The sequence below is a fragment of the Pseudorasbora parva genome, chromosome 7 (assembly GCF_024679245.1).
Source record: "Pseudorasbora parva isolate DD20220531a chromosome 7, ASM2467924v1, whole genome shotgun sequence".
NCBI lineage: Eukaryota > Metazoa > Chordata > Actinopteri > Cypriniformes > Gobionidae > Pseudorasbora > Pseudorasbora parva.
Genome location: NC_090178.1, coordinates 8,306,554 through 8,318,075, shown reverse-complemented (window position 1 = coordinate 8,318,075; position 11,522 = coordinate 8,306,554). Strand labels below are relative to the sequence as shown.

The following is an 11,522-nucleotide window of genomic DNA, read 5'->3' as shown; positions in this document are numbered from 1 at the left end:
GAGATGATGGATGGATGGATGGATGGATGGATGGATTATTATTCAGTCTAAACAACCTAGACTGTATAATTTTCTGAAAATTAGCTATATTCTGGGGAGACAGAATAGCTATTTGAATAGATGTTAATGGAAAGATGCTTTTCCAAATGATGTTTATGTCTACCAGCAGGGGCTAACAGGGCTATGCTAACCAGCCAAAGCTTGCATAACCCTTTGGACTGACCTATTGTGAATGTATCACACTGTATATTAAAGTACACTTTGCGAGACATTACCCGTTGAATCGTGCTCTGTTGTGTAGTACTGCACAAATATAGCAGAGGTCATGTGGGTATTTCACAGAAAATGTGCATGCTTTTTGCAGTAGGCTGTGCATAGTACTATAGCAAGAGTACCACGGTAGCATGCTACTCCGGGGATAGCCACTGATGTCCAAAAATGCTGCAGTTCACCAGGTTTTGAGAGCTGATGGAAGCTGCGCACAGAAGCACACTGAGTGTGTTTCGCGGGACTGGCCCTTTAAGAGACTCGGTCCTGGTTTTTGTTACTCAGTAACACCCGTGTCATTTCACTATGGCGAAGGGGCTGTAAACAAATGCTGTGAAAGAGCGTTCTCTGTGTGGAAAAAAATATATGCGCTTTTGAGATGATTTCGCGTTTAGTTGGATATGTTAACACAGTACGGACTCAGAAATGTGTGAAAGTGATGCAGACAGAACGCGAACCATCCGATTTCAGTAACATGGACCAGATCAAACCGTCACCACTAAACTTCCACCAAATACACTATTTATCCTGTTAGTCCGGATCTGTTTTAGCTTGAAATCATGTTGACAGGGTCCAAAACCACCTTTAAAGTGAGACAGATGGTACCGGACATGAAGGTAAGCATTAAGGTTAAATGATAATAAAACTATATCTTTTATTTAGGCGTTTATTATTGTGTTCTCTTGTCTGCGCTGTCTAATTCGCATTAAAACATGTAAGCAAAATTGGTTAGGACCACATCTATGTACATTTTATGTATTTCATCGGTCAGTAAGTTTATAACAGATGCATAAATATGTATTTAATATCTGTATAACTTTCATTTATCTCAGTCACTTTCCCGGGAAAACTGCACCCATTAAAAATTCGTCATTTTAGAAACATTTTTAATTGATTCGACCACAATCTGCGGTTTTGAGTCATTTATATTTATAACATTTTTAAAAACTTTTCCAAGAATGGCTTGTTTTGTCTGGTGTATGAATTTGAATTCCAGTCTGTTAGATGAGTTGAACTAGCAGGTTAACTTTTGGACCTGAACTCCACTAGTGCTTACTATTTTTCATATCTGTGGTTGTGAATGGAATATACTTTTCAGTTTTATTCTACTCTTTTGAAACATCATTTCAGTTTATTTTAGCAGAAACTCTGGTTGAGAATCTCTGGTTCAGGAGTCAGTTTTTCCATTGAGAGAAAAAATTAGAAGGAACACAAAATCATGAATCTGCTTTAGTGGGCAAGTTATGTCTGGCTGTTGTTTGTATTAGTTACTTTTGTGAAAACTATACAGTCTAAATATGTTTGAATATGTTCTTTTTTGGGTTTTCAGTTGGAATTCATTTTTTTCCTTTTTCTTTTTTGGTATACTTTTTCTCACAGGGTGTGGTGAGTTTATTTTTGTGATTTCAGTCATGCATTTAGCATGCTCCAACTCATACACACATACACATCTTTGTCAGAGTGTTTATATTTTTGTATTATATATATATATATATATATATATATATATATATATATATATATATATATATATATATATATATATATATATATATATATATATATATATTCATTCATTCATTCATGTACTGTTTTGGAGATTGCCTATTTTGCTATGGGAGAGAGGAGATCAGACATTCTGCCTAACATCTTTTATAGTTCATGGAAGAAAGAAAATAACGCATGGTCTGAATGACATGGAAGAGAGTAAATGATGACGAAATTGTCATTTCTGGGTGAACTTATACTTTCTTTAGTTGAAATCTGCTGGTGCTCACCTTTTTTTTTTCTCTGGCTATTTTAATCTGCCTCGAGGGGGGAAAATGCTAGCAGATGCCTCCGCCCGCGGATTCTGGAGAGCGTAGAGTCCCTGATGTGCACAACATCTGGTTGTTACCATGGAAACAGCCTACCCAGAACTCACTTGGTGTGGGGATTGTAAATATGCATAGTGTGCAGTGTCAAGACACGTAATGCGAGAAGCTGTTCCCTGCACAGAAAATGAATCCACGTGTCTGAGTGTGTAGATTGTGTCAGATTTAGTGGAGCCCACCCAAGCTGGTTCATTTAAGAATGGACTGACCTATATTTTGCTTCAGTGCTGTAAATGAACAAATGGAAAAGGAATTGTGAATGTAACAGTTGTGGCGAGACTAACCACATAGGCTTTTTCATTTAAAAGTCATTACCAGCTAAAACCAGTCATAACATCATCATCTTTCAGAGCAGTGGCGGCTCGCAGGGTAGGCACAGCCGACACAACATTTTGAGGTGGAAAATGGGAGAAGGACAATTTGCACAAGCTCACCAAAATTGGACAGTTGAAGACTGGAAAAATTTTGCCTGGTCTAATGAGTCTCGATTTCTGTTGAGACATTCAGATGGTAGAGTCAGAATTTGGCGTAAACAGAATGAGAACATGGATCCATCATGCCTTGTAAACACTGTGCAGGCTGGTGGTGGTGGTGTAATGGTGTGGGGGATGTTTTCTTAGTACACTTTAGGCCCCTTAGTGACAATTGGGCATCGTTTAAATCCCACGGCCTACCTGAGCATTGTTTCTGACCATGTCCATCCCTTTATGACCACCATGTACTCATCCTCTGATGGCTACTTCGAGCAGGATAATGCACCATGTCACTAAGCTCGAATCACTTCAAATTGGTTTCTTGAACATGACAATGAGTTCACTGTACTAAAATGGCCCCCACAGTCACCAGAGCATAACCCAATAGAGCATCTTTGGGATGTGGTGGAACGGGAGCTTCGTGCCCTGGATGTGCATCCCACAAATCTCCATCAACTGCAAGATGCTATCCTATCAATATGGGCCAACATTTCTAAAGAATGCTTTCAGCACCTTGTTGAATCAATGCCACGTAGAATTAAGGCAGTTCTGAAGGCGAAAGGGGGTCAAACACAGTATTAGTATGGTGTTACTAATAATCCTTTAGATGACTGTATATTGTATGAGTGTGTGTAGTATGAAGGAAATTCGGACGTACTACATCCTCATTGTTGATACTATCATGTGACCTACCAGCGTCAGTTACGTTACTTCACTGCCATTCATAAATGTGGCCAAATGTTACCCTAAACACTCGCCGTCCACACTTTTGTCACTTAACGCCACTGAATGTTGGGAAGATGTTTGCTGCAATGCTGGCTTCAGTATAGGTTCTGCAAATGTGCTCACCGAGAGAGAATATTGACCACAAATGGGACTCTCGCAAGCACTCTTCTGACACCTAAAATGACAAATGAGACGGCCTATGGTCGCCTATGGTTTATGTACACTCGCATTTGGCAGCCATTGTAAGTCCACAAAACTGTAAGAGCATATGATGTGTGCCATTTGGGACAGGGCCCAAGTGTCCAACGAATGTGTCCAGCGAATGTGCACTTTTCACCTGCGGTTTTTGAAATACTATGAATTTGGACATACTAGTCTGTTAGCATACTGTTTATTTACTGTTATGCCTCCATTAGTACAAAAATTGCCAATCACCATTGAGTATTTCAGTTTCAGAAAGTCTTGAGAGTGTTGAGGAAAAAAACATGGCAGTGGAGGCTTGCCTCCCTTGTTAAATCAACCAATCGCTGTAGAGACGTATATTAAGTTATATAAGTTTGAAGTGCTTTCACTAATAATGTACCAAATACCATAATAATGGAGAGTACAGATATTGAATATTTGATCGCCAACAAATTTACTAAGGGTGTGTTCACACTAGTTTAGTTTAGGTCTAATTTGTTCTTTTGATCCAAACCTCACATTGGCATTTTAACATAGAACCTAACGGCATAGGGATACGTTCACAACCTGATTGGTCGGCTTTTATTGCATATTGCGTCTGAACTTACCAAACTATCAAAACATGCTGGGTGCTCTTTGGATGGAAACCCTCCGTCACACACACAAAAAAGATCTTCTGCGAGGATTGCGTTCTGATGCATGTACCGAATTGTGATGTGCAATAGCGCAACTATGACGAGAAAAACAGTTATGAGCTTTCTGTTTCAGCGGGCCCGGTCCACTTGTTTGGTGCGCACCAGGTTTCAGATGGCAGCGTTCACACTTATTCAAATGAACCGCACTAACAGGGCAATCACACCAGGGTTCGGTTTAATCGACCCAAACATGCCAAGTGTGAACAAACCCTAATGCCATTCAAATTGCAGTTGGACTGGACATAGCTACAGCAATCAGTTTCACTAAATGGACGAATGTTCAGAATTTTCTTGGTGTATGTGTTTTTCCCCCCAATCCCCTGGAGAGGATCCCCAGACCGCAACAATTAGTGTGCTGCCTCTATTTTAAAATCCACGAGCTGTCACTGTTTCAGGGTGGAGTTTTAGAGCTCTTTAAATGGGAGTCTTGGGATCAGCCTGTCTGGAATTTCGATGGTTTGAAAAATAAAACTATAAATATGACTCACTGGTTCCCCCGTGGGTCAAAACACAAATACACTGCTGTAGGGCGACTTCCTAGATCAAAAATATCTCATTCAGTGTTGCTTTGTTTGGTTTGACTGGAACACGCCATGTGGCGTATGTAATTACTTCAGTTTATGTTATTGAAATGAACGCCGTCATCTGGATTTGGTGCGAGATGAGTGGGTGTTTAAATAAGGGATTTGCTGAAGCGTTTATTTAAAAAAAAAAAAAAATGATATGCTTAATTTTTCTAAAAGACGGTGCATAACATAAACAAGACTGTGACACACCCTCTAATTGACCTTGGAGCTTTTCCGGCACTGCTTTTTTTTATGAGGCATGGGTTTCTTTTACCATCATCTTAATAAGCTCCATAAAGAGAATGACGACACTAAGCTTTGTAAGACAAAATATGGCTGGAATAATGGCAGTCTGTGCATATAAATCTATATAAAAATAAAACTATATAAATATTCTCTCTCTCTCTCTCTCTCTCTCTCTCTCTCTCTCTCTCTCTCTCTCTCTCTATCTATACATACATACATACATACATATATACATATACATATATATATATATATATATATTTATATAGAGTTTTATTTTTATATAGATTTATATGCACAGACTGCCATTATTCCAGCCATATTTTGTCTTACAAATCTTACAGTGTCGTCAAGTTTTATTTGCCTAAATCACAAGACTGTCCTAAATCACGGTGGATCACAGTTTAGGGTGTTGCAGTTGTGTTCAGAGTGAGTTTTTAATGTGTTGCTATGTGGTTGCTAGGGTGTTCTGCTGGCCTAAGGTTTTTAGATATGGCTCTGGTTCTTTTTGTGGGATTTCCCCCCCCCCCCCCCCCTTGTTTTATCATTAACCAAGTGAAATGTACACTACTGGTCAAAAGTTTGTAGTTTAAAAAGTGTTAGTAATATTGTGAGCTATTATTACAATTTAAAATAACATTATTAGTATTCTATTTGAATGTATTTTAAGATCAAATTTATTTCTGAAATATTTAGCATCATTACTCCAGTCTTAGTGTCACATGATCCTTCAGAAATCATTCTAATGCTGATTTTGAAACATTTTTTATTATTATTATTATTATCAATATTTTTCTTCAATGTTTATTAATTTATTTTTCAAAAAATACATTTTTCGGATTATCTATTTACAGTTACACTGATGTCTGGTTGGGCCAGACAAAACTTTGGAAGACAGGGATTTGAGTGCAACAGCAATAGTAAACATCAAGGCAGAACATTTCGACACAAATTCAACTTTTGCCAAACTCGCTTTAATCCCTTTCACCACCAAATATCATATCGGAAAGGCATTTATTCAAAAAGTAGAAATAAAGTTTCTAAGTTTTCTGTTTATCGGTTAGGGGTAGGTTTGAGGAAGGCTTTATTGTCCCATTAAGGCGGCATTCATTTAATAAATGTAACAAATACAATAATGTTCACTCTATTATTGCATACTGTTTAATGTACAACAACACCGAGGTGCAAATAATATCTGCCACTATTTATAAGTATAAATATCATCTAAGGGTAAATAGCAGATTGTTAAGAAATGCTGCTATTTTAACTAATTATTTAAACTTTTCTATTTAAACTTTGTGTAAATGGCAGCTATATGCTATTTTCACTTAGTTAAAATATACTGCCTTATTTTTTTTATGGTTTTAGGATTAGTCTAGTTTTAGTATTTGTTTAGTGTTAGTTGACCCTTGTAGTAAAATTACACTACAAATAACTAATGATACAAGCATAGTTCAGGAAAGGCAGAGTCATGGCTAGACATGAATGATTTTTCATTCATTTTTCAGTTATGGAAGTTTTATAAGAACAAAGGTGCTATTTTTAAACATCTGAACTGACATGCAGAGATAATACTTCAAACGTTTTATGGAAATAGATGCATTGTTCCCATTTGTTGACATGACTTTGCTGTTGAGAGAATGAGCGATGCACACATGGAGCGCATGAAAATAATGAGCCGCTGAACAATAGCTTGGCTCTTTAAAGCTTTCGGTTTAAGCGTCCCACCGGGCCTCTAGTTGCCTCATTTAGCTTTAGATTGATGCCCGGCACAAAGGCTTATTGTGCCTCCAGGCGATGACTAATAAACTAGTGTGAGGTTTATATGATGGCATAGTGCATCCCTGCCCTGTTTCTGCGAGTCTGGCCTGGCTGATTCAGGGGAGAAGAGGCCTGTATGTTCCCTCCGCTGCATTCTCTGGCCACAGAAACCAGGGGAAGCCATGAGCAATGGAAACTGCAATGAGTCTTGGCTGCCTCTGTCCTCAGAAGCTGAGAGGAGGGAGGGATGTGTTTAATGGAGAAGAAAGAGGCAATGAAAGAGATTACATGATAGCGGTGGCGACCATGCGACTCGAAGAACTGAACCCTCAGCAGAAATGTGCCACTGTGGTTTTTTTTTTTTCCTTCCTCATTTCTCACTCCAGTACTGACTGCAATTTTGTTAGCTTCCTCTGAGATTTTAGGCTGTCCAGTTCACTGGGATTTGAATGCTTTATGAGACCTGTCTGGAGATCTATATTCCTTTAGGAATGCTGCACAGTGGAATTTTGATTATTGGAGTCAAAATCCTCATAAAAAGAGATGGAAGAGTGTGTTGGTTTGTTTGTTTTGAACACATTATTGCTGATCACAGGGGCTATCAGACATTCTAATGCATGCCTTTGTTCCTCGTTCAGATGCCAACTGTAACTCTGTTTAGAACGCCTTTGTTGTTGTTTATCTTCAGGTCTTGGCCGGAACAGCAGCCTTTAAAAGTTCAGATACCAAAGCTCCTCTCCAGATGCTCAAAGGAAACCAGAATATAACTCTTTCTTCCTGTTGTGGTGGATTTTAGAATCAATTATCCTGCCACTAAATATATACAAACTAGGGCTGTCAAAATTAACGCAAGTTAATTTTAACAGCACTGATTTTATTAACGCATGATTAACGCAGCGTACATTTTTTGTTTGATCCATGACCTAGCCTGTAGTTGGAGAAATTGAGATCAGCCATAGTAAAGGATGCAGCAGCAAACATTCATAGGGAAATAAATGGGTTAACATTAACATTACTATTCTGAAACAAGTGCAGATCCAGATGACAGCTTTCACATTACCAATTTTTCAATTGTTCTGAACTAAACTGCCAGTGTAAAAACTCCCTTTATATTATATTCTTAAAATGAGAGAAATCCCTGCTTATTCTGAATTTTTAAGCTTAGGCTTAAGAGACATGAACAATTTCTTTGAAAAATATCTGTGACCTTGGACACAGGTCTAGTCTTCATGCTCTGAGTGTTGTTTCAATTATAATAAATGTACATTTGCATAAAGCATTCATATTTGTCCATACCCATGTTGATTAGAGTATTAAAAACTTGAAACATTGATTTAAGATACATTTACAAATGTGCGATTAAGTTGCGATTAATCACGGGTTAACTCATGGCAATCATGCGATTAATCACGAATAAATATTTTAATCGATTGATAGCCCTAATACAAACTGAACTGAAACTTATGAGCCAGCAATAAATTTATTTAAAGGTGCACTGTGTAGTATTTTTGCAGTAAAATATCCAAAAATCACCAGACCAGTGTTATATATTTTGTTCAGTTGAGGTCTTACAATATCCCAAATGTTTCCAACTGTTGGTAAATTGTGAGAGAATTGCTATTTTAACCAAGGAGCCGGGACGTCTGAGGGAGTCACCTGTCAATGGCGTCATATCTGCGTTACCCTCGGTTTCCGCTTTTATTTGGCAGAAGCGCTTTACTCTTAACAGTGTGAACAAGTGCCACAGCAGCCGCTGAGCGAACACACAGAGTAACGTCATAACATCATTTTAAACACACTTAAATGTAGCTGAAATGATAAAAAGAGCTGCGTTACCTCATACTCATGACCAGAAAAGTAGAAATAGAGCCGGCGACTGTGTCCCGTCATCATAAAAGTCCCGTTGCTCGCGAGGCGTGTGTTGTGTGACAATCTCTCCTGCTCTGCTTCAAACTACAGTAACGTTAATAATCTCATTCATGAACATGATTTCTGCCCGAGTCCTATCCCGATTCTTTTCCACCAGCTGTGAGGTTAAGACCACAGATCTTAAGACTTGAATAGAATTTAAATGTCTTTTTTTTTATTTTTTACTTTGATTCTCACAAACTATTGTTATCTAGCTGGTTCCATTTATTGAAAATAGTTTTCTGTTCATTTGAGGAAAAAAACGTAGAATAGTATGGAAAATGGTTCTTAACCTCTGTGTAAACACCGGTAGGATGTGTTAATTTAAGTGCCTCTCTTATGCTATTTTAACGGTTCCTCATTTTGTTTTTGCAGGTCTCCTATGATATATTTATCACAAACACTTTAATGTATGCATCATGTACATTGCACATTCTATCATTTCTCAAATAGTGTAAAAACTCTGAAAAGAGTCTGTTTGTTTGAAGATTGACTCTCTAAACCTCTCCTTTAAAAGAGCCTACTCTGATTGGTCAGATTGCCCAATCTGTTGTCATTGGTCTACTCTGCTCTGATTGGTCAGATGGCCCAGTCTGTTGTCATTGGTCTACTCTACTCTGATTGGTCAGATGGCCCAGTCTGTTGTCATTGGTCTACTCTGCTCTGATTGGTCAGATGGCCCAGTCTGTTGTCATTGGTCTACTCTACTCTGATTGGTCAGATGGCCCAGTCTGTTGTCATTGGTCTACTCTGCTCTGATTGGTCAGATGGCCCAGTCTGTTGTCATTGGTCTACTCTGCTCTGATTGGTCAGATGGCCCAGTCTGTTGCCATTGGTCTACTCTGCACTGATTGGTCAGATGGCCCAGTCTTTTGTCATTGGTCTACTCTACTCTGATTGGTCAGATGGCCCAATCAATTGTCATTGGTCTACTCTACTCTGATTGGTCAGATGACCCAATCTGTTGTGATTGGTCTACCGCTTACAATGCACGTTGGAAACTACTTTACTATATCTGAATTTTAGCTCCGGAGGCTTCCACAGCACTTGATACACAGTGATACCAGCAGTAAAAATAGTGTCAGTTTTACCATATCAGTTGAAGTTGAAGTCCTCTTCCATTTGAAATGCATTCAAAGTGGATTTGCAGCTCAGAAAACAGCGTATTCTTGACATGTTGACAACACGAGCCAAACTCTTCCAGGCCTCAGACATTGCTCACAAGCAGCCAATAAAGACCATAGGCTGGCATTATGCAAATTTGTTATGTAGGTATGTAACAAAAAATGAATGCAATTGATGACAACTTGTTTCAACTTGTAACATTAAATCAAGAATAATACGGGCACTTTAATTGAACTCTAAACATTTGAATAACTGCAGTTATCATCATGACCACGATGTAGACAGATGCTTCTAGTTCAAACTCTCAATATGGAAAAGTTACAGAAGGAGTGCAGAGGAGTTTTCCTTCATTGCGGTGTGTTAGGAGCTGTGGGTTCAGACCTCTGGAAGTATGTCACCCCTGTTATACTTCTGTTCTGCTTGGTAGTGGATTGCAAATGAAAGACGCTTTGTTTTAAACTGGGACGATAACATCTGCGTATGCAGTTTTAGCCTCTTGTAAATGAAGCTAGTTTTGTGGTTTAGTTGCGCTGTGTGAAAGGAACCTGAAAGTCGATTTAGACAATTTTAGACTCTATTTCCTGAGTTGCAGTATCAGAAAGGAAATAAAATATACGCTTCCTTATTAACAAGACCAAACAATCATCCAATATTTTGACATTTTTTGCATTAACATGTTTCTGCTTAATTAGGTGGATATTATTCTGAACTTACTGAACCAGATGATTGGAATGAATTTTGAGATAAATATATTGCATGAAATGAATTTCAGCAGTTTTGTAGTTTAATTTCTTAATTTTCTTTGTGTGTTTGTTTTAGGAGCGGATGATGAGTCACAGTAGCCTTCATGCGCGGGGGAGAGATGTGCTTGGCCTCTGCTGTTTACCAGGTGAAGTCTCACAATGCAAGCTTATATTTGATAATATTAATATTTATTAACAGGATCTCCATGATTTATCTATGGGGTTATTTTTTGACTGTCATTTACACTAACGATGAGTAAGATTTAATGTTTTTATTTATTAGTTTTTTTTTATTTATTTAGTGCTCATGGTTGCGTTTATTTGATCAAAAATACAATAAAAACATTAATATTGTGAAATACACTCACCTAAAGGATTATTAGGAACACCTGTTTCTCATGTTTCTCATTAATGCAATTATCTAATCAACCAGTCACATGGCAGCTGCTTTAATGCATTTAGGGGTGTGGTCCTGGTCAAGACAATCTCCTGAACTCCAAACTGAATGTCAGATCGGGAAAGAAACGTGATTTAAGCAATTTTGAGCGTGACATGGTTGTTGGTGCCAGACGAGCCGGTCTGAGTATTTCACAATTTGCTCAGTTGCTGGGATTTTCACGCACAACCATTTCTAGGGTTTACAAAGAATGGTGTGAAAAGGGAAAAACATCCAGTATGAGGCAGTCCTGTGGGTGAAAATGCCTTGTTGATGCCAGAGGTCAGAGGAGAATGGGCCGACTGATTCAAGCTGATAGAAGAGCAACTTTGACTGAAATAACCACTCGATACAATCGAGGTATGCCGCAAAGCATTTGTGAAGCCACAACACACACAACCTTGAGGCGGATGGGCTACAACAGCAGAAGACCCCACCGGGTACCACTCATCTCCACTACAAATAGGAAAAAGAGGCTACAATTTGCACAAGCTCACAAAAATTGGAAAGTTGAAGACT

The 11,522-nt window shown here is 38.4% G+C and overlaps 1 protein-coding gene across 1 annotated transcript in view; it reads left to right on the top strand.

Annotated features, from left to right (window-relative positions):
* Positions 1-540: 540 nt before the first annotated feature.
* mtmr11 (myotubularin related protein 11) overlaps positions 541-11,522 on the top strand; it is a 52,332-nt gene continuing 41,350 nt past the window's right edge. The window contains exons 1-2 of the mRNA XM_067447972.1: positions 541-884; positions 10,644-10,713. Of these exons, the coding sequence (XP_067304073.1) occupies positions 828-884; positions 10,644-10,713 (127 nt within the window). The 5' untranslated portion in view covers positions 541-827. The remainder of the gene's footprint in view (positions 885-10,643; positions 10,714-11,522) is intronic.